At 36.7% G+C, this 24366-nt stretch overlaps 2 protein-coding genes across 2 annotated transcripts in view; one reads left to right on the top strand and one right to left on the bottom strand.

Moving 5' to 3' along the window:
- The window catches only part of syn2 (synapsin II), a 202692-nt gene that overhangs the window by 117787 nt on the left and 60539 nt on the right, over positions 1-24366 (top strand). The gene's annotated exons all lie outside the window — the stretch shown is intronic.
- On the bottom strand, positions 6280-20729 carry timp4 (TIMP metallopeptidase inhibitor 4). Its single transcript, XM_003217672.4, has 5 exons — positions 20335-20729; positions 13089-13186; positions 9968-10082; positions 9372-9496; positions 6280-7403 (listed from the first exon to the last, which is right to left on the bottom strand). The coding sequence occupies exons 1-5, from the start codon at positions 20462-20464 to the stop codon at positions 7206-7208; spliced, it is 666 nt and encodes a 221-aa protein (XP_003217720.2). The 5' UTR covers positions 20465-20729; the 3' UTR covers positions 6280-7205.

Here is a 24366-nt window from a genome sequence, read left to right as displayed (position 1 = left end):
CAACTGCAGGGGCAATCACTGTTCCTCCCCAGTTCCAAGACTGGAAAGATATCTGGAATTTGTGCATGCCAGATGGCAGTGAAACAAAGTACTGCAAGTGTGATGTGTTTAATTGTGAGCACCTGATACAAAAAGCCATGTTAATTCCTGAACAGGTGGCCAGCAGTCTGCTTTGGCATCAGGTAATACCAGTCTGTAGCATGTACTTACTGCCATCCATGGGAGAAATAGAGTTGCAAAATTACCGCAGTATGATTTCTATGATGTAACATTTCAGTAATACGTCTCTTATTGGAACACTGTTGGGGAAAACAAACCCAATATCTTCCACAAAATGTAAAATACCATGTTTGTTATGTAGAAGTTAAAACACCGGTTTACATCGTAAAGCTTATTTCTGTCTCCTCCAGCACTGGTAACTTTGAGTACTAATACAGTAGCGTTTTTGAGTTGTTGTTTTTTTTTCAAAAACAGTACAAATGTAGCCAAATGAGGCCTATTACAGGTTGAAGCATGATGTTTAATTTATATGGAGTATGAAGGCTAAGTCCTGAGTGCTTAGGAATACATGTTGAAACTGAAGTACCTCTTAATTTAGGCTCTGTTGGATTGATTTCTAGCTTCTGTCATTTGTATTCTTAGCATGTTTCTCTCTTGCCTTGCAAACAAATGAGATAGTCTTTGAAAATCTTAGCTGTAGTCAGGAATTCCTGGCTAATGGTGTATTGCAGGAGTACCCACTGGATTAGTAGAGATCATCTAATTTACATACCCAAGAGCTTTCAAACATCATAATGTCTAGAAACTTGCTTTAAAAAAAGTCTTGTATAAGATTTCTTCCATAGCATTTATCTATATGTAGAGAATATACTTGTTTTCTGCTAATTATTCAGCATTGGTAACAACGTTAATAACAATGGTGAAGATTATTGAGGTACTTACTTTATAAGATTTGGAAACCAAATTGTGCACAAGGAGATATAAAACAGCTGGTTCTGCAACGTACCATACTGTTAACATGTACAACATTCAATGATCCTGTATCAAATCCGAAAAGTGATTATAGCATAATTGTATACATGTTTATTTCAAAAAAGTAGTGCAGTAGTATTTGGGCTTTCTCCCAAATAACTATGTACAGAATTATAGCATAAGTTCTTTTTGTTCCACAGTATGCTTCTAAAGACTGTATTATTTTCATATGTTGATGGAAGCAAGTGCTTTTCTGCATAGTGGCACTTATTCCAGGATAAACATGTTTATTACTACAGTCCTTATATTATCTAGTTTTCTGATGTTAAAAGAGTTCATTTGAGCATATAGCTTTCCTTTTTCATATATTAAAATATTTTATCTGTTTCTCCCTCTCTATCAGTCAACAAAATAATCATATTAAAATAATGTTTTTGTCTGCTAACTCCCAATTAATATAATATTCTGCATAAAATTAAGAATATAACACAAACATGAGTTTACCCTCTTTCAGTATTCTATTAATGTGGCTGGTTCAAATGTGTAAAGATTACTGTAAATTTGAATATTCTTTGCTATCATTCTCTTTCTCTGAGGAAGACTCTGTAAACTCATTAGTCCAGACAATGAGTCATGTAAAATGGCACATAGATGTTGGAGTTTTTATGAAGAGATTAAGCTGCTGTTGTGGCATGATCCAGAGAGTGAGTTTTGTCCGTAGTAACATGGGAGCCAAACCGCATTACTGAAAGGTCTTGTCTGTGCCGATACTTTGCAATGCATCAAGAGTTTCTCACAGTCCCTGCAATTCCTCTTATTGTCTCTTTCTCTGTCCTCTTCCTATTCAGAATTTTATATTGTGGAATTAGAGAGTATTTTGAGACTTTTACGTCCTGAAAGTGTTGAGGTTGCTAGATCAGATACCATTGTATTTCTTCTTTTACAAAGCAGGAGCAATGGACCTTTTACTTCTAAAAAGGCAATAAAATGTAACTAAACAACAATAATCCTGTTATACATTGTAGCTGAGTTTTTAAAAACAACTGCATTTAGGGATTAAGACAGTGGTTCTCAACCTGTGGGTCTCCAGGTGTTTTGGCCTACAACTCTCAGAAATCCCAGCCAGTTTAACAGCTGTTAGGATTTCTGGAAGTCGAAGACCAAAACATCTGGGGACCCACAGGTTGAGAACCACTGGATTAAAAAATCCCATGATGTGCTTTCACATTAATATAGGTCTTCACAACCTGTGGTCTCTAGGAGTTTGGGACTCCAACTCCCAGAAGCCCTAGCCAGTTTGTCCAATGGCCAGGAATTCTGGAAGCTGAAGTCCAAATTAGCTGGAGGGCCATAGGTTGTGCAGATTTGCTTTAACGTAAGAAAAGGTTACAGGTTGACCAGCCTACAGTCTGAGGTGATTGTCTCAAGTAATGTGACAATCTAGAACTAGGGAGATCCACAAAACATATTTTGGCAGGTGGAAAAAAATTGCCCAGTACCTGCTGCAATTGCCATCGTTCCTGCCAGGGTCATATCCCATTTTTCTTACTTATTACATGCATAACCTGAGGAGGTTTTTCTAGGTTTATGCTCCTGTTGTAGTTTGAAGATCTGGTAAGCCTTTTAACAGAGATAATTGAGAGATTTCACACAAGATAGACAAAAAATTAAATATAGAGGTCCATTCATCCTGTTATATTAGCAGGAAGATTTTATTATTATATTATGAAGTGATTCTTTTTATTTTCACTGTGTGACACAATGGAAATGACATTGGCAATACACTTGCACACACAGAGTGAGAGGGCAAATGCCAAACTATACCACACCATGTGCTGTAAGCTGTATTTTGAGGGAGGAACTGGCAAACCACCTCTTGAGTATTCCTTGCTGAGAAATCCCTATGGAGTCCTATAAGTTAACAGGCTTGAAGGTAGATACACCCAGGGTGAAAACATCATGGTGGGGAAAACTAATGTGGCTCAGGCTATGTCTCAGAAAAAATGCAGATACCTATTCAGGCTTGTCTGAATAGTATGTCCACCTAGACTAATAAAGAAATGGGTCTTATCTACAGCTACAGGAATTCTGTTTATTGTTTCAGTGATTGACAACCACTTCCTTCAAAACATAGAATATCTACTATTGAGATATTTATGTAATCCAAAATTATATATGGTAGGCTAAATAAAGCAGACACAGTCTAATAGAAAAGTCAATCAAAATATTTTTTTCATATGTATGTTATGTAAATGTTGAAGTGTTAAGTTAAGCCAGGATTTCCTGTTTGAAGGGCTTCAAATAAAACTTAACTATGATGAGTCAGTTACCGAGCAAACAAATTCTGTAACTATTTACTGCTATGTAAAACACAGTTATTGTTGGATTGGGGTTTAGGGTTTGTTTGTTTTTTTACAGAATCTAGAAAAAACAAAGGACACAAACAATCAGGAAGGAATTTCTTTCCTCATAGTGCTTTCCTGCATCTGTAATGCTTGAATTCCAAGGTGTTTATATTAAAATAATCTTTATTATATTCTTTTTATCCACTATTCTGTAATTCATTGATGGCTGATACCCTCCCCCATCATCCTTTTCTATCAACAATTACTTAAGCATATTCAGCTGTCCAAACATTGTAATGGCACTAAAATGTGAGAGACATTTTTACTCATTTTATTGGGTTTTTTTAAAAGAATGTCTGTATCTATGCAATTCTATGCATATTTACTTAGAAATAAAACTCCTTATAATAGGACTTACTGAGACTCTACTACTGTGGTTCTCAACTTGTAGGTCCCCAGACGTTTTGGCCTTCAACTCCCAGAAATATTTAGCAATCACACAATATTTTTAATAATTTTCTGCATGAAATAGAATTTATGATCATTGAGCCATCAAAAGTGAAGTTGTCACTATCTCAGCCACCCATATAGAGGATTTTGAATGATTTTGAATTTCAGAATTACGGATAACAGGTGATCTGCCAGTATTTTGCTACAGTAGCATGTGGTTTAGTGATGCTGACTGTTTTCTTTCTTCTGTTGAGATTTGATTGCTAAATAATAATTCTTATTTAATGAAGCCATTAAAAAAGTATCTGAGCAACTTGGGTTTCAGAAGACATAAAAAGAGTTGAAAGGGAGAAAGAAAACAGTTTCAAAAGTCCCCTCAGTGGAATATTATCCCTTGGTCTTATGGTTAGCAAGAACATTATTTATGCTTAGTATTATTAGAAAGTACTTTAAAAGCAAAATTCTAACTCTATTTATTGTAGTGTAAGAGTGCTTATTTGAATACGTTTCTTGCTGAATTCATTTATTTATACAAGCTATTCATTAATATTTAACACAAGTATACAGATTATTACCAATTTACCTCATACTGTAATAAATATACAGTTCAAATTTTGATCTCACTATAATAAAAAATAAACAGACTTAGGAATTCAAGCTCTCGTCTTCCCTTTAAAAAAAACCTTGGAGGTTATGGTTGAGAATATATCATCTTTTTGAAATATTAAGATATATGAGAATAAACTATCAGATTCCAAAGGAAATTCATTTTGGAGTGCTTTTATTCTTCTTGCAGATATTATATACTTGAATTATTTCATTGGACTTAATAAAATATAAAAGTTGTAGTAACAAATTGGAGCCTTAACCCTATTAGTAACATATGTAATCATGTTACGTTATATCTGCATATATTCTTTAGGGATCTCTGCAGGAAGAAGTATTTACTATTCCTTCTTGCAATAATCCTTCTGCCTTCAGAGCAGATCTGTCTCCTGATGAACTACCATTTAGGGGCTGAGTTTGAAATTGGGTGGCCAAGTAGCATCTATCAAAATTGTTACAGGCTGACACATAAAGACGGCATCATCCTCCAGGACTGCTGGAGGATGTCATCTTCATTGTTCATTGACCAGATACAGAACAAGAAACTAAGATGACCAGTTCTCATTCTTTGAAAAATGAACATTCAAATAACTTAACATTATTTGGAGGGGGGGAAAGGAATTGCATTGGGAATCCTTCCTGCTGAAATAATTCCAAATAAAATATTACTTTAGAACTCATTGTTTCCAAACTCTACAGAACACTTGAATAAGTTGCTGCACAAAAAGAAGAATATTTGCCCACTCTTGGTATAATGGTATTTTTAAAATGTTAATTATATGCACGAATATAAATTTCTTTCAAGGCTTCTTCTTTCTTAACTAAGGAGTTAAATTTATATTCTGAATCTGTAAACATTTAAGACTGCTTTTAAATAATGAATCTGATAAGTGTTCCTCTGCATATCTGGTAATACAGGCATCCAAGTCATCAGGGCACTCACTTCCTAACTGTCCCAACTGAGAATACAGGAATGCCAGCAAAAGTTTTATTGCTTTAGATCATGTGGCATCCAGCTTTGATGCATGCCACATGGCCTAAATTATTATCTGAGGTGTGGCTGCCTTGGTATGAGGTTTGGAAAGGGCCAACACTTCAGAGATGATTGTGAAGTGTGTATTTCCTTAAAAGACTTGAACTGGTTAGCATACTTGAAACTATTTGTCTGCCTGGTATCCCTTTAAAAAATTAATTCTGCATCGAGATAGCACTTGGGGCAGGGGAATTGTGATCTATCATTAAATTGTTTCACATTGTAGTTGAATTAGACATAGAAATACTGACATACTTACAAAGCCCTTACTTTCACCAGCTCAGTGTTATGAAATGTGTGAAGTAATTCTGTATATGAAATCAGATTCTTTAATATATTTAAATATCAGAACAATATGAGGAGAAAGTGCTATTTAAAAGAGTATATTTTCTGCCCAGCCACTAAGCTATAAAAACTGATTCTCTTGTCCTATATAATGCAAGAGTCAAGTTTGCAAATCATAGCCTTATTTATAATCAGCCTATAACCAAAGTTTTGAGGACAACATACATAATGTGTAGAATCTTAAAGAGAGCACATACAGCTGCTATTTATGGCTATATGTCTACTGTGGCATGATTGTATGCCTTGTTTAAACTGACAACTGTAGAATTAAAACAGCTTGAAACCACTTTACCTGCCGTGGGTTTTTTTTCCCCGAGTCAAGAGAGAATTAGCCATCTGCAAGGACGTTGCCCAGGGGACGCCCTTCCCATTGCTGATGTACTAAACAGTTTACATATGATTATGTACCATTTCCTTCTTTCATCCATGCTTTCCTTTTTTCATTGTTCATGCAGATAGTTACCAAAATGTGGTAACTAGGTACATCTCAAACCATTGGAAGTTGCTTGGAAAAAATGACAACCCTGGTGACCGTATTGCTGGAGGTTCACCAGCATTTTTATTGATTGATTGATTGATTGATTGATTGATTTAATTTTTTAAAACTTGGGATAGTATGTGATGGTATCATTTCTGATCCTGGAAGGTGATAATAATTACATAATAGAATAATAAATCTTTGTTTGATAAATATTACTTTTCTGGTAGTGAAATGCAGCAATCAACCTGTTTTTCTGTTTTACATTATATAATATTGGATTCCTACATTGCATCTGCTTTTGATGTTTTTTTTGATGTGATATACTTTTGGATGAATCCTTCAGATAAGTCTAGATTAGATATATTTTAGTGCACAGAAAGGTAAAATAAAGCATTTTAAATGATGCTCGCACAACAAAACAATTCACTTGTGTTATTTGAAGCATGAGAAATTAATCATTCACGCTTTTTACAGAAGGCTATTATAATCTTACAAATACATTGTGCAAGATCGTTTGTCTCATAACATTACACTGCAGAAAAAGAACTACACAGAATGGTGTTCATCCCCACGACTCCCACCAAAATACAATTTTGGATTTAAAAAAGATGTTTTGTAATTCATTTTGTTAACAAAAATAGTAGTCAAATTTTTAATATATTTTGTTTTGTATGGGTACATTCATTTTGATCTTTTTCAACAAAAAACCCAGCAAAATTACTGTTCTTAGAAATAAAGCAGTTTTCCCACATAGCACCCCTTTATAAAAAGAATGGTAGAAGGCAGCTACCTCCAGGAGATTTGTTGTTCTTCTTGTCTGGATGCCAATTCTATGAACTCTGTACTTTATTGGCACAGGACAATTTTCTTTTGTTTCAATGCAAGAGACAGTTGTCAGAAGTTCAAAGCAGCAGTGAGCGTGCATGAACTTGGATGGACATGACCTCTGGGGCTTTGGAAGAAATTACATCATTCACGGTTCACTCATATCTACAAACTCCTTCTCTGGAGGAGGACCACCCCGATACCAGCTGCATGTTCCATCGCTGCGCTTAATACAGGCGTAATGCTTTGCTTGATGCCCATACAGCTTTCTCTCTATCAGCCAATCTGTCCACAGGCATTCATTTGGTGTAGTGATTGAACAAGGCACCATGTAGCAGGTTGAAATCTAAATACAGAAAATGTCATTAATTCCATTGTCTTTAAAACACACTGTATCAATGCATAAAATTCCATTTCACAAAATTTACAAAGGTATTGGCATTAAAAATAATTGCAGTAAAATAACATTGTTTCTGAATTATATGGAAAGCTTCAGTTAATTTGAGATGATGAATACAGGGATGCATTCTTATGCATGGAACAGGTTAGATCTTTGGACCAACATAATATATATACTCTGACATGAAATGGTGGATAGACTCTTCTAATATAGGAACATAAGATGGTATAGACCCATCCTGTTAACACTGTGTAATTATTCACTAATCTTGAAGAAAGCAATGAGTAATTTTAACATTTTTCTTTCTACTTTGCAAACATATTCAAAATCTCCACAGACACTATTAAAGACTATTTGCTGTTCAAAATTTGTATGCAACAATAGCCTTTTTTGCACATCAAAAACCATATTCTATACAAAAAATAATATTTCTGCATTGAGATACTATTTTGTATTGAATTATCCCCCAATTACAGTACAATATTTTCAGCACAGGAAATCCCCCAATTACAGTACAAAAATTTCAGCACAGCTTTTGGTCAAAGGAAATTTAGCATAATGTCTAGTTTTAACTTTGTGGTTTTTCTATACATTATAACTGTATTCTCAATTTGCTTCTGACACGATAAATAAATAGAACAGGAAATAGTTTTTTTGGCACAGAAAAACAGACACATTCAAATTCTACTCAGAATAAGTATCAAACTATGAAGATTCTCCAGTCTAGGATTATTCATGTCAGGATTTGTAACACATAAAAAGGTGTTTTTAATAATTTTGGAATGTTTTTAAATACTTTATCTGTATTCTGTGAGATGTCACCTTCCTTTGAATGTCTTTAACAAGTTGTCAATTAATTTGTGCCAATATTGCCATCATAGATCAAAGGGGCAGTGTAAGTACCAGCTGAGTATCTGCATTATGCACAAAAGGTACTGGAGGTAGGTTTGCAAGCAAGAATATTCCATCATAGTACGTAGAATTTCTAATATAAACTACTGTTATGCATATAAATGTTATCTGAGTATTATATTTCTCTTTTCCGTGGTGGATGTGTTTTTTTAAGGAGTATATGTGTAGTTCAGAAGAAAAGGGATTAAATTTGTGCCTGTTGTATAATCACATGCTCAGATTCTGTATCAATAAATCACTTTTGAGTATAATTTCTATCATGGTAACAAATTCTCATGAAGGTAGATGTGGTAAATTCCATGTTGCATTAACAACATGTGATTGTCGGAATCCACAATCCGGTGATGAAATATTTGTGTGGCTACCTTATTCAATAGATTCCGTCAGGAAATCAATTATAGACATTGCAGCTCATTAGTTCTTCCAGAGACATCAACAGGGATATTAGCCTACATATGTACATTATTTTATATTACTACACCAGTTTCACACTCACACCACTAGAGCATTTCGTGTACCCTAAGCACAAGAAAAAAATGTTTTTACAGTACATAAATCACTTTACATTTAAAAATTCAGTTTGTGTTTCATCACAACCTCAAAATAATCTCTCTTTGAATATGTGGGTTAAGAAATATATTACGTTGTTTATTACATTATTCATGGATTGGGCAAGGGGATGTTGATATCTGAATTATTCTGTCTAGAATAGATTAAGTTTTCATTGGGATCAGGATAGATTAGAGCAATTCAATACTCTAGCCACTCCAGAAGAAACATAAGTAGACAGATTCCAATGTTGATCAGAGCAGCCTGGAATATTTGTTTGAAATTGTTGTCTTCATCATTTTTAGTGAGATTGGCCTGGGTTTTGTTTTGTTTTTAGAAAGCACTCTTTTTGCATTCTAGCAAAATAGTCAAGTAAAAGGAATTGACTTCCTGAATTTATCTTCTTTTTGCTCGAAGAGTAAAATGGGATCCATAGCACTGCTACATACTTACTTTACAGCCACAGCCCATTTGATATCTCTGATTCAGACTCTTCTTTTGAGAGAAGGTAAGGTCATCCCATGGTTCAATGTAGTTACACAAATGGACGAGAACTTTGCCATCATCTAAAATTTGTCCTAATTAAGGAATACAACAAAACAGTAGTTGTTCTGAAAACCATGTGTGCAATTCACACTACCAAATCAATCAACATTTTACTTCTTCCTGTGATAAAAGCATAACCTTATGTATATATTCAAAAGTAAGTACTATTGAGTCCAATATAGTTTACTTCCAGGTAGTGAATACAGGACATTCTGTGGCTCTTGTGGGCCACAAAATAACTCAGTTGATCTTATGGGTGGGTGAGTTACTCATATCTCTTTCAAACCTCCTCTCTTCCAGACCTTAGCTGCCTGGAGGGAATTATGCATTCATTTATTATTTTAGTAGTTTACAAACCTATATACAAATACAAAAAACAAGCTAACAATTTACATTAAAGTATATTCGCAAAATGGCACATTTTAATAAAATACATCATTGATTATTATCAGTGCCCAGAACTTTGTATAGTTGTGCCTACGTTCTGGCATTTAAAACATTACCTGTAAGGAGATACTGCTTCTTGTTGTTGGCTTCCAGTTTCACCCCACAAAGTGATGAATCAAAAGGTGTGTAGACAAACTGAACATCTTTCAGTTTTTCAAATCCTTTAAACATCTATATGGGCAGAGGACAAAAAAGAGGATTTTTGCTAATTGTATCCATGAGCCACACAAAATGTTAAAAACTGTCTCTGTTTAACACAGCTTGGTTTCCTACTATCATGAAGATGCATTGTTATGTCCAGTAATGTTAGGTGAAGATGATGGTGTGGGAAAATCAAGTGGCAGACAGTGCAACAAGCCGTCACTGTATCATTTATTGGTGGCTCATCTCTGCAGCTTCTTCTGGGCTTCTGCGCACAAGGATCTGTACACTGTATGACTAATCAACTGAGCCTACTAGCCAGTTCAACACATAAAACTGGAGGCTTATTCTGAAATATTTGTCTCTGTCATTTAGAAATGCTACATGGTGCTTACTAGGTCTAATAGTATCATGAATGATCTATGAAGTGCATCCCAAACTATCTGATGTTGGAAACTGACGTTTTTCCACAGCAGAAACTACCATTGTGTGTTCATTGGGTCCAGTTTTTCCCCTTGAAATTCACTAGGGACCAGCAGCCAATGGTTCAGGAACTGGCACTAGTCCATGGACAGCCATCTGGGGTAATACTGATCTGTAATGATGTCTAATACACAAGTTTTTCATTCAAATAAGAATGAAATGTCTCAGCTGGCCAATTATTTAAGGATAAATTCTAGTGCTGTACTAAATCCAATTACTAGTATCATTTTTTGTAAGAACATCATCAGTGCGGACATTCCCGTGCCTCTATTTTCAAAAGGATTATTTCAGTTTCTTTTTCTCTGAAACCTGCATGAGAACCCATCACACAGTTTACTAGAATACCAGCACATCTGCTCCCAAAGTTTCACTTTTTATATATATTTACAAAGTAATCCATATATACACATTATAAATGTGTATATATGCATTTAGAAAGTATGGTAATTCATATATACATTTTCATAATGTGTATGTCAGTCTCAGCTCCAATTCTATACTATGTGTAGAATATTTATCAAATATAATGGACTGTAGAAGGCTTTATTAAACATTTGTTGCAGTATATTCATGTTTAAAAGGAACCTGAAACATTAAGTACCTTTTTAATGCCTGCCACAATTTACAGTAACATTACTGAAAAATAGCCATCCATGAATTGTTATGTGATTAGATTATACTAAATGTTGACAGTTATAAGCAGTTTTAACAACTAAGGCCAGAGTTTTAGTAATGTTTGAAAATATGTAACTAATAGTCCATGAACATGCTGAAATGGAAAATATAATCAAATAAATAGCAATGATCTAGTAAATGCTAGCTGGCACCATGACATAACATTGATAAAAAAAATACTATTTAGGTCAAATAGATACATTTGACACAACATGTTTATATGTTATATAAACATATTCTGCTTTGTAAATGACAGAAATCACTAGAATCCCTTCAGTGTATAAATACAGGGTGCCCATAAATCCTCTTTACCATTTAAATGGTAAATTATATACCTCATTGTTTATTCTAAAAGAAACTGTGGAAGTGTAAATGCAGGTCAAAGTTTGGTCCCTGTGCAAAAGAAAGTCTGCTGAAGCTTTTCCTCACAAAATATTATGAAATCCTTTGCAAACAGCATGTCCCATTCACTTCAGTGGTCCTTGTTTCCAATTAAAATGAGAATAGTATTGTATCTTAAGTTTACCAGGTAGTTTTCTCACTTTTTTCATGTATTTTAATTTTTTGCCCCATATTCACATAACAATCCCAAATTGTATTCTGCTTTTTTGCTGTAGTTTAATTCAGCAAAAGCCCCTGGTCAAGAGCTCTGCGGCCATGTGGTGGTGAGAACAAGAAAGGCAAGGTGAGGACCATCCATCAGGACCGAACTGGTTTTGGCCTCACTGTACCACCTGGACTCCACGCTGTTGCCCCTGCAGGGCGAGCATGCAGAGTATAGCCACCCTTGGGGCCAGTCAAGAGAATTGGTACTTCAGACTGGCCACATATTATGAGCTACATGTAGATGAGATCATAGTTACACACAATTCTGGAGGATCTCCAGATTTCTACAACACCTTTTGGTGGACTGTATGGTTCTCTACTTTCAGCAGCGTATCCCACAGTTGGATTTCCAAAGGTGGTTTCAGTCCAAACCACTATATTTCACTTTATTTACTTTTCCTAGAAACCATGCTCTTATATTCATAAAATGGATAGCAGCTACCTCAAGTTGTTATTAGAGACCTTCTGAGTTAACTGACACATGAAAACTAGTTTAAAATCGCATTTGACATCGTTTCATGGGAGATTAATTTAAAGAGAGGGCACCATCACTGTAAGGACCTTCAACATCCAATCCAAATAAGTGTTGTGTTAGGGGAAAAAATTCTGCTGGTAGCCTTTTGGCTTATATTTTTAGAAAATGGTATATCATATTTTCATATTGATCTCCAAACAGTAATAACAAAATATCCACAAAATGGTACAATCTAAATAAACTATAACAGCAAAATATCTTTTTTTTAATGGCACAGCAGCAAAATTTCTGAGGGGAAGAATTAACTTTCAGTGTAGATATATATTGAGGCTGCTACAGAGAAGGCCTTGCTTGTAAGATCAAACCATATAATAGAGACAGCAGGTTACTAGAAATGGGAATTCCTTGAGTGCTAAGAAAAAACAAACTCACTGTCAAATCAGGAGCTTTTCATTCCTCCCATAGCTTGCCAATTGCTTTTCTTTTGTAGTTAGTCATTGGTCAGTAAATATAGGCTTCATTTGCAGTACTTACTGCTCAAAGACGCTCTTGGAGGATCACATCTCTGGAACACTAACATGCTCTCGGCTTCTAATAACATGCTGTCTGTATGGTATAGGTCTGACTTTTAATTTTTCATACAACAGAATTCAGGGTAAAGTCTCATCAGAGGATTGTCAGTGCTTGAGGCATGAGTTTCATAGGAAAAAATGTTTACTGAGGCCGTCTTTAAAGTAATTGTGCATTTGTTTAGCAGTAGCCTTTTAGCTTAAATGAAGGCAAGGGATTTGATGTACCTTTATTTGTTTGATTTCATACCGGATCATTTTGTGAGTATGAAGAGGATCCTCACTTGGTGCAATCACTTTTTCACTAGAAATTTTTGCTCGAATCACTGCAAATAAATTAAAATAAAATACTTGTTACAGATCCAATACTTTGTTTATTATATTCTACTGCTACATATTTTTGTAATGCGAAGGTACCAAGTCAAGGAAAACGACATAAACTTTGCTATATAAAAACACACCACAGTTCTCTAATACGTTTCATTATGGTACATCTGCCTCTATTGGCTAAATTGTCCTTCCCTCCCTCCCAGGTGCTGCAAGATCACTTTGCACACTCATATTTCAGATTAACATGGCTGTAACTTTGAATGTTAAACATATACAGTTATTAAATCAAGAATTTTAAGATTCTTTCTTCCCTAGCTGTTTGATATGTTATCTCCCTTCTATATGACAAAGCTTTCATACCAACACCATATTCATGAGATGTCATACAAGTTACATCATTTGGCTATTAAGGCCGCTTAAGTTAAATGAAACATTTGACTTAGAAGAAAATACTTATAGAGTATTAGTATCACAATCATCATATCTATATCTGTTAAGGTCTCCCTTTCCAAATTAACTACTAGAAAGAGAACATCATCTCTCTTAAAAGAACAACTCTCTTAAAAGCCATATATCCATACTGTATCTTACACTGTCAAACATGAACCTTTCCAGGAAGTTATACCAGGGAATTCTTTCCCTTTTTTACTGGTGTATACCCGAAGGGCACCATATCCTGTCTGATCTTTGAAGTTAAGCAGGGTTAGCCCTGGGTTACACTTGACTAAGAGATCACCAATGAATACCAACTCCAGAAGTCTATTTTTCAGAGGCAAAACCACCTCTGGATATTCCTTGTCTAAGAAAACTTTATGAAATTCATAGGGTCACTACAACTTAAAAGGCAACTTGAAGACATAATTTGACAGGCAAGAAGGAGGAGCTGAGAGCACATGGGTTTCAACACAGAAGATTCCAGAAATGGAGGCAGCTGAGTCAATCTGCCACAGAACATTTCACAAAAGTTTTATGATTTGTTACACCTGAAAATGTAGTAAAACATGGATTTGAGGCTAGCAAGATGTCCTTTTAATGGATCTTGCGGATCTTGCTACAGAAATGAAAAAGGTTCTTCAAGAAAATTCTGTGACAGCCTAAAGATTAAACTTTTTGTGGCCTGCAGGACAGTGCTCTCGCCCACACCCACCCTATTCTAAGATATTCAGCAGAACCATAGAGTTGGAAGAGATCTCGTGGGCCATCCAGTCCATCCCCCTGCCAAGAAGCAGGAATATCACATTCAAAGCACCCCAGACATATGGCCATCCAGCCTCTGTTTAAAAGCCTCCAAAGAAGGAGCCTCCATCACATTCCAGGCCACAGAGTTCCACTGCTGAACAGCTCTCACAGTGAGGAAGTTGTGTTGTCGAAGGCTTTCATGGCCGGGATCACAGGGTTGTTGTATGTCTTTCGGGCTGTGTGGCCATGTTCCAGAAGCATTCTCTCCTGACGTTTCGCCCACATCTATGGCAGGCATCCTCAGAGGTTGTGAGGTATGGATAAACTAAGTAAGGAAAGGAAAGAATATATATCTGTGTCCAAGGTGTGGCAAGAGTCCTTTGTCACTGGGAGCCAGCATTAATGTTTCTGTTAATCACCCTAATTAGCATTGGAGATGTTTTGTCCCTTGCCTGGGGGCATCCTTTGTTCAGTCAAGCCTTCATTGTGTTGGTTCCCATCTACTGTTTTGATTTTGGAGTTTTGTAATACTGGTAGCCAGATTTTGTTCATTTTCATGGTTTCTTCCTTTCTGTTGTTGTATGTGACAAAGGACTCTTGCCACACCTTGGACACAGATATATATTCTTTCCTTTCCTTACTTAGTTTATCCATACCTCACAACCTCTGAGGATGCCTGCCATAGATGTGGGCGAAACGTCAGGAGAGAATGCTTCTGGAACATGGCCACACAGCCCGAAAGACATACAACAACCCAGTGAGGAAGTTCTTCCTAATGTTCAGGTGGAATCTCCTTTCTTGTAGTTTGAAGCCATTGTTCTGCGTCCTAGTCTCCAGGGCAGCAGAGAACAAACTTACTCCATCCTCCCTGTGACTTCCCCTCACATATTTATACATTGCCATCTTATCTCTTGTCAACCTTCTCTTCTGGAGAGGAAAGAGGGAAGGGGATTATAATTCTAGCCAACAGTAGATGAGAAATGGTTTGTAGGAATCGTAATGTAGATGAAAAATGCATGTTAGCCACTTTATATTGATGGACGACACATTTACTTAGAGGAGATAATGTACCAGGAAATCCCATCAATGGGTGACAAAGTTCTAAATTTGATTCAGTGGCTTCTAGAAAAAAATGTAACATGTTTTGTCTGAAATGCAATATTGAGAAAGATATTTCTGTCTTGCAGTCCTGAAGAAAATAGGGACATATAAAATGTCTGGTTAACCAAAACTGCAATTATGAAGGCACTGTCGTGTGCGATAGTATGGGCTGTCTCATCCAATTTCTTTTTAGCTCTATGGAATACTCTTATTTTAACTGGAATAGAGTATTGTTACCATGATGAATAGTAGTCAATTTAGAAGTTCTAACTGTGATAATTATATAAATTAGTTCATTTCATTCTTTCAGTGGTAAAATACTGGCTCACCCAAGTTTGCTGATTAATATGTCAGCAGGTTTTTATGTGCTCCAGAGCTTCAGAAATCATAATAGAATTGCTGACAAGGACTTTCACATTTCATATGTTGATTTTTGTGGGTTTGTTCATAAAAGAAGGAAAAATATTTCCAAAATACTTCCATTGCCAAAAAGCTCCCCAACCCAATTTTGAGCAAGGAAAACACAGCTTGTCTAGGAAATGAACACATTTACAGAAGCCTGTTAATTGGTACATTACATATCAAGGAGCCCATATGGAACACAGCTTTTTTTGTTATCTTAATGACTACATCTTAAACCCAAGAAATAGGATTACATATGAACTCAACAAAGAAAAACTTCACAGGGATGAGAGGTTGTCCCTCAAAAGCTTTGCATTCAGTTAAGAGAGAGATGTTCAGGTGAGCTTCTTCTTCAAGTACAAGTGTTAAAGCTTCAAAAATGCATCTTTTAGCTTTCAGAATTCTATCCTTGAGCTTGCAAATTATACAACATAAATTCACTAGGCCAATTCAGGTTTAGATTCCATAACCAAAATTCATTTGTATTCCCATAACTCACTGGCAGCAGCACAGTACGTTTGAAGAGTGCTTCCTTGTTCAAATTTAGGAATGTCAATCTTTTGGCTTATTAGCAAGAGAAGTTTGGTGGTAGAAGACATGCTTCATTTTCTCAGCATCCAAGGTTCAATACCAAGCACATTGAGGTAGGACTCAAAGAGATTCTCATAAATATCGGCAAGAGATTAGCAACCAAGCATTATGTGACTCCACTATAGCCTCCTTTCAACCCAGCAGAAGCCATACTTCCATCTTCATCGTGTAAATTCAGCAGCCACCATTCCAGTTCACCATATTGTCACATCTGCCAGTAAAATTCAGCATCAGTATATGGTTGACATGCAAGAGGTCTGTGGTGCATTTGTCTGTGGTCCAGAAAGACATACCGGAGTATCTGCCCTCTAAAGCCCTGGAGATTGACAGGACAGAACCTCTCAGAAGGGAAAAAAACAGGAAGAGTTGTCTGTCTAAAAGTCATTTACAATTGTGACTTTATTGTGACCTTATGTGGTTTTCTTGACATAATTTGTTCGAGGAGGGTTTGCTTTTGCCTTCCTCTGAGGCTGCAAGAATGTGACTTGTCCATAGTTAGTCACTGGCTTTCCATAGTTGCATGGGAACTCAAATCTTGTTCTTTAGAGTCATAGTCCAACACTCAGGTCCCCCTAAGGAGGAGAGATGATCTATGGTAGACTTAGCGTCACCCTCCATTTCATCAAGAGTAAGTGATGGCAGCAGGGGTGGTAGTGACCCATGTGTCGACAGTAGTAAGCTCTGTGGACTATGCATGCAGAAACAAATATGCATTGATTACAGTCCTGAACAGGTACATAATGAGAAGTTTAAACAATTGTTGATGTATAAGCTAAAACATAATGAAGGGAATAGTTTCCTAATTAAGACAAGTCTGGGGTAGGATGGTAATTTTAAAAAATTGACATGTCTTGGAAATGTCCATTGTTTTACTGAAATGGGTCACATAAGTTAGTTTGTTAGATTATCTGCGTTGACAATGTTTTTGTATAAGTTACTGCATTACACAGCTTCTGCTGCTATATATGTGCCTAATGTGTCTTTAAAATCCATATCCATATTTTCTGTGTGCAGTATTCCTACACATTATCTTTCAATGTCAATGTCCCATCTGACTTCTTTCAAACTACTTCGGCCTGTTTGATAGTGTAAAGCGCTTAGAAACTAGGCATGGGTTGAAACAACAAAAGCTACTTTGCCAGGAATAGCACAAATTTCACTCCACTAATCACGCAAACAAATGCTACAATTAAAGTACTCCTGGTTTCATTTAGGGAATGCTAAAAGTTCTGAATTAGTCCGAGGTCATTTGTAGAAGGCCTGTTGCAGGCTTATAGCCCTTGGGTAGGAGCATGAAGACCAACCATCCCAAATCTCTTGTAGCCCTTTTCTTCCAGAGCAAAACTAGACTGACCATTGCTTTCTCTAGGTTGTACCCACTTTACCTCTGTATATCTTTTTTCATGATGGAGGAAGCCCTTTTATTAATGTATTTACTGGTATCATACCTCACATACATTTCACCTGACTGTGCTACTTATTCAGGCTATCCCAACTCAAAGTTGTGCTATCCTTTCTCTTTTACATGCAATATTTCAAAAATAAAAAATCAAAGTTACGAGGTGGGAAAGAAGAGTTTTTAATCAGACATATTGACACAAATCTGATATTTATCCTATTATATAATACATACTTCCTTTTTTGTGGATAGGAGTTCCTAGTTCACTTTTACATTATGAAAAAAGGGAAGAAAGTGAGATTTAGCATTTTTATTAAAGTCAGTTCTGTAATTTTTACATTCTAGATTCACACTGAAAATATGAAGAGAGTCAAAAATTTGTCAGTTTTCTAAAAATAGACATCCAAATATAATGGCATCTGACCACAGGTCATATTCAGTCTTCATGTCTCTGTTTACAGGAAGGGCATGACTTGGGGTTTTTTTTCCTCATGAAGATTATTTGTACTTCTTTGGATTTACTCAAATGGGATAATTGGTGTGTTTTAGTGTGTCCCTTTTGATCTCATTCCTGTTGGCACCGATTAATTGAGTTCACTCATTATATATGACATGATAGGATAGCTCTCTAAAGTCCACATGATCCAGATTTTCTATAGCTTACAGGTATGCTATAGATCTTGGAAACTAAATAGGGTCAGCCCTAATTAGTAATTTGATGGGAGAATGCCAATGATTATCAGGTGCTGTGGGCTATATTTTGAAGACGGGACTGGGGAAACCATTTCTGAGTATTCCTTGCCTAAGAAAACCCAGTGAAATGTATGGGGTGGCTATAAATCAACAGGTGAGCTGGAGTCACATACACACATAATAGCCTTTAGTGTTCATTTCCTAAACTATATGCTAGAAACAAAGAGTAATGAAATATTCAGTAGACAAGGTCAAAAAGAACTGAATGTTTTGAAGATAATAAAATTAAATACAAAGAGAATTTAATCTTCTCAGGAACTAAACAGTTCATCTATGGCCCCTTCTACACTGCCATATAATCCAGATTATCAAAGCAGATAATCGACATTATTTGCTTTGAATTGGCTTATATAAATCTACACTGCCATATAATCCAGTTCAAACCAGATAATCTGGATTTTATATGGCAGTGTAGAAGGGGCCTAAATGCATCATAGCAATGGGGAGTTGCTTGCTTTGAAGTAAAGAAACATAAACTTAGGATATTTACTAGTTAGATTTAAAAGTTACATTTATATAGTCAGTTTGGTTGTATACAAAATAAAATTCTTATGCATAGAATGAGAAACAAATCCTATTTTTTTCTGTCATTTTATCTTGATACATCTGTTTGGTTTAAACATTGTAAAATTACATAGTCTTCTTTCCTTGTCTTTATCTGTTCACCAATACAAACTTATGTCAATATATTTTACATTCAAAGTAATATTAGGCACTAGAAGAATGCAAACAAATTACATAAGATGCATTTTGAGTACTATTTTGACTTTTGTACACACATGATAGCTGTATAACGGAAATAACCTAACTGGTATTCTTCTTATACTTTACATTATTCTCGACTAGCTTGCCTGGCAAAGGTAATTTAATGAAAACATTACTTAACACAGCCAGCTTGAGGAACAGTTTAATTGATGGTATTAAACAGAGTTTAGAATTTGTCATGGCTACAAAGATTTTCTGTCAGCAAATGAAAGCAATTAATCAGTATGCAGAACGTATTGCCTGTCCATAGAAATGCTAATTTTGTGACATTTTAGAAACTCATGTTCTACATTTACTCTTTACTCTGGATGGAAAGCAACTAGCCACAATTTGAGTTGATAAAGTGAAAATACTTCAAAATGTTTAAAAAATTCTTATTCTGCTGTTGATTAGTTGTGAAACTTGAATGCTTGTCATGAAAATTAGGCAATGAGAAAGAGAAATATTTTGTAAAAATGTCATCTGTAGATAAATTTTAAATAGCCTGCTAGGAGTACATTGATAAAAATCCAACTCATTATATCCAATAAATCAGATTCAGAACTGACTCTGTTCTATTCACAAGGCAGTGTAAGACAAGCCTAAAATCTATGCACAATACACATGTTATGTAACCCATATCCTCATTATTTTACATTTAAATGTCATCAAAGTCCATCTCAGCTAAGGTTTTGTCACTGTAAGAAAAAGTCTATAAAAGATTTCGCACAAATTCCAACAAATTGTTGCAAAGAAAGTGGAAAAGCAAAAGAAACAGGAATAACTGCTTCCAAATGCTTTCAACCGATGCCAGAAATCATTTCCATCTTTATACCTCTTCCTTTAGAGCTCCAAACTGCTGCGGTTAAAATGGGATCCCTAGAGCCCTGCAGAAAAGTATGCCTACAGTCAATCCCCATTCTGTTGCTTTTCTTCCACTAGGAGAAAAAGTATATAGGGTTTAATATGACTCACCTAAAGCAGAATCGCAGATTTGCTGCTGAGGATGTGCAGGGGCGCAGCTGCAAGCTTCTATCAGCTCCTGAATTCTGAGGGTTAGAAGAAGTAGCAGTGAAAATAACAAGGTACTGAGGCGAGGATTCATGCTGCATGAAGCAAGGCTTGCTAACCAGCTGGAGGCAAATGTTCGTTCACTCTTGAGTTTATATCTAAACTTCCTAATGCCTGCTTGGTTTCTTCTGTGTGCAAGCAGCAGTTCAATTTCAGCAGACTTTAAATGCTTTGAGGAGGAGGAGGAGTGGTGGTAAAAAAAACCTTCTCAGCTCAGCCTGAACATATACTTATGTTAACTGACTTCTAATGTCCCTGACATAAGACCCTCTAATTTATTGACTTGACACTTACTTGTAAGCCCGCCTTCCTTTAAGCAAAAAAGCACATCATTGGTGAAAATACTGTATGACAGGTTTGTGGTACCAAAAGAAAGGTTACTTTATTTGATTACATCACATGTTGTTGTTATGAGTCATTGTCAGCACTAACCATGAAGGCCTTTCAGAACAGCCATTCTCTCTCTTTTTTAGAATGTTTTAGCCAAGAGTATTTTATGCCATTTTCTCACACTGTCAAAAGAAAAGTGCATGGTCAAAATCTAATACAAACTTTTACTTTGTGGCTAAAATTTAGTTTCAGCCCTTGATCTTTCCTAGCTCCTCTCAGCATTTTCTGAGAATGAAGTCTCTGCGCTAGTTGCACAGACTATCATTCATGAAAAGGAAGGGTTTCAATGCTGGTAAAGCACCTGGCCTAGATGACTTGATGATGGAGCAAATCAAACACTTCAGCCCCAAAGCTGAAAACTGGCTTTTGAAATTCTACAATCAATGCTTGGCATACAAACAGATTCCCAGACTATGGAGGAAAACTAAGATCATTACCATTTTAAAACCTGGTAAAGATGCCTCCAATGCCAAGAACTACCAACCATTCTCTCCCTTATGCCATCTATATAAAGTATATGAGAGGATGCTATTAAATCAATTAGGACCTGTTATTGAACCCCAGCTTATTCCACAACAAGCAAGTTTCAGACCAGGGAAAAACTGTACAGCTCAAATTCTTAATCTGACTGAGTACATTGAGAAAGGTTGAGTTACAGGAACAGTTTTTGTGGATTTTATGGCAGTTTATGATACGGTGCAACATAGGAACATGGTTCACAGTCTGGGGGTTCGCAGTCTGGGGATTCTCCTGGACTCATCGCTGAGCCTGGAACCCCAGGTCTTGGCAGTGGCCAGAGGAGCCTTCGCACAACTCAGACTTGTGTGCCAGCTGCGCCCGTACCTTGGGAGGTCTGACTTGGCCATGGTGGTCCACACTCTGGTTACATCCCGTTTGGACTACTGCAGCGCTCTCTACATGGGGTTGCCTTTGAAGATGGCCTGGAAGCTCCAACTAGTACAATGGGCGGCAGCTAGATTAATAACTGGGACAGCTTACAGGGAGCATACCACCCCCCTGTTAAGCCAGCTCCACTGACTGCCGATATGCTACCGAGCCCAATTCAAAGTGCTGGTCTTGACCTATAAAGCCCTAAACGGTTCTAGCCCATTCTACTTGTCCGAACGTATCTCCTCCTATGAGCCAGGAAGATCCCTAAGGTCATTTGGTGAGGCCCTGCTCTTGGTCCCGCCTGCCTCGCAAGCACCTTAGAACACTGACACATAGGAAACACTGCATTAACACAAAGCACAAAGTAGCTGCACGCAATAACATCCTGCGGAAACTTACTGGCAGTGCATGGGGTGCAGACTAAAAATTAATAAGTACATCAGCACTGGCTTTGTCTTCCTCAACTGCTGAGTATGCCTGCCCTGTTTGGCACAAGTCTGCCCATGCAAAGCAGGTGAACATAGCATTGAACAAAATATGCAGAATAATCACAGGATGTCTTAAACCTACACCTGTCAATAAACTCTACAAGCTAGCTGGCATTGGCCCTCTTGATGTGCGATGGGAAGTTGCTGCTAACTATAAGAGAAACAAGGTTGAACACTGTGAAAGCCATCCACTGCATGGCTATCAGCCTCCTCCCAGGAGACTTAAATAATGGAAAGGCTTCATGAGGACCACCACTCCTCTTGATGTTCCCTCAGCAACATCGAGAGCATCTCTTTGGGCAGCTAAGCCAGGAAATCCCAGTTGGATGGGCCCCCATGAAGGTCTGCCTCCAGGGGCAAACCAAGAATGGGCAATTTGGAAGTCCCTGAACAGACTCAGAAGTGGAGTGGGCAGATCAGAAGACAACCTGGCAAAATGGTACTACCTAAAAGAATCCTCCACCTTTTGTGACTGTGGAGCAGAGCAGACAACTCCGCATCTGTATGCTTGTCTGCAATGTCCTGCCTCATATACAGAGGAATAATTGTTTGAGGCTACAGACAACGCAATAGCTGTTTCCTGTTTGTGGTCAAAAGATATTTAGCCACTTGTGCTCCTTCTCTTTTAATCAGTTTTATACTAATTTATGCAATTCTTTTGATACGAAATAAATAAAAGTGATTTGCTTGTGAAGCCCACATAGTTTGGTGCAAGCAGGGTCTGCTAGGAGAAGGGGAATTGCAAGAGAGAAGTGTAGCTGCTACCTTGAAATACATTTATTTGATGTCCTAATTTAACATTTATTTTTAAAATAATAATTTTGTGAGATAAAGCATTGTAATCATGGGTGTGCAATTTGGATTTTTTCCTCCTCTTAAATATGGCATGTTTATCATAATTAAAGGAAGGGGAGTGTTCTTCTGTATATGTGATAATTGTTCTTCTATATATGTAATAATTGATAATGGGATGGAAGAACTTGAAATGAGTCCAAAGGGGATGGTGAAGACTCATGAGGTGCTGCACAGAAGACAGAGAAGGCTCATTATTCTTTGTTTACAGCTGCACAGGAGGCACCTATTCACCATTGGAGGGATGAAATGGTACAGATACTGTTCAGAAAATAGCATAATAATGTTAATGCAATAAGCAATGATCTCCAGGAGTTTCGCTCCTGATGGTCACCAATAAGCCAAGTGTGAGAAGGGAAAGGTAAGTGCCATCCCCTGTCTCCGGGCCACTTGAGACCAAAGAAAGCAGGATGGCCATGTGAACAGCTGCTACTGAATAGGAAGTGGCCCAACTCTTAACACCAGTGATTCTCAACCTGTGGGTCCCCAGATGTTATGGCCTTCAACTCCCAGAAATCCTAACAGCTGGTAAACTGACTGAGAATTCTATGAGTTGTAGGCCAAAACACCTGGGGACTCACAGGTTGAGAACCACTGGTTTACACTGTCACAAGTTGCAGGTGATAGGATGAATGGACTCCATGCATCATATGTTGACCACTGAGTCCTTTCACCTCCTTCCTGACACATTTGACATGTGTAGATGGGCCCAGAGTCACAGAGTTTGGCTTGTACAAGACCCTCTTCTGCTTTTCTCTTGCCTACTTCTTGATTCTACAAAATTAAGATAACATCATTCCAAAATGCAGAGGAAGGAACTTCACCAAACCATTACAGTGAGGTGGATATTTCTTACCAGTTTGGCTATAGATGATGTACATATCTTTTTGAAAATAAAATAGTAGGAAATTATTAAATATGCTGAATTATTGCTTTTATTTGCTCAGTTCAAAAATCTATGTAATTTAGAAGTATATAAATGCCTTTTGAAACTAGAGACCAATGATGAATTCGTAAAAAAGTAAAGGGAATGACAAGATAAGGAGAATTTCTTTTTCAGATCTCATGCTTGCAATAAGGTGAAAAATTACTGGTTTAAGATTTGTCTATTGCAAAAATTAAAACTAGACATTGTAATGTTACTAGAAAAAAATGTCAGGTGGTTTCAGTGCAAAAAAAAAAGTGAACACTTTGATTTGGAATAAACTGTTTACCAGCCACATTCAACTGGTGCCACATTCTTAAACTGAATTAATTTGAAGGCTGCATATTCTCATAAGTCTAGTTCAGCTAGTAATTACCCTTCTCACAGATG

Source organism: Anolis carolinensis, chromosome 2, assembly GCF_035594765.1.
Source record: "Anolis carolinensis isolate JA03-04 chromosome 2, rAnoCar3.1.pri, whole genome shotgun sequence".
NCBI classification, from domain to species: Eukaryota; Metazoa; Chordata; class Lepidosauria; order Squamata; family Dactyloidae; genus Anolis; species Anolis carolinensis.
This window is presented reverse-complemented; position numbering and strand designations above follow the sequence as displayed.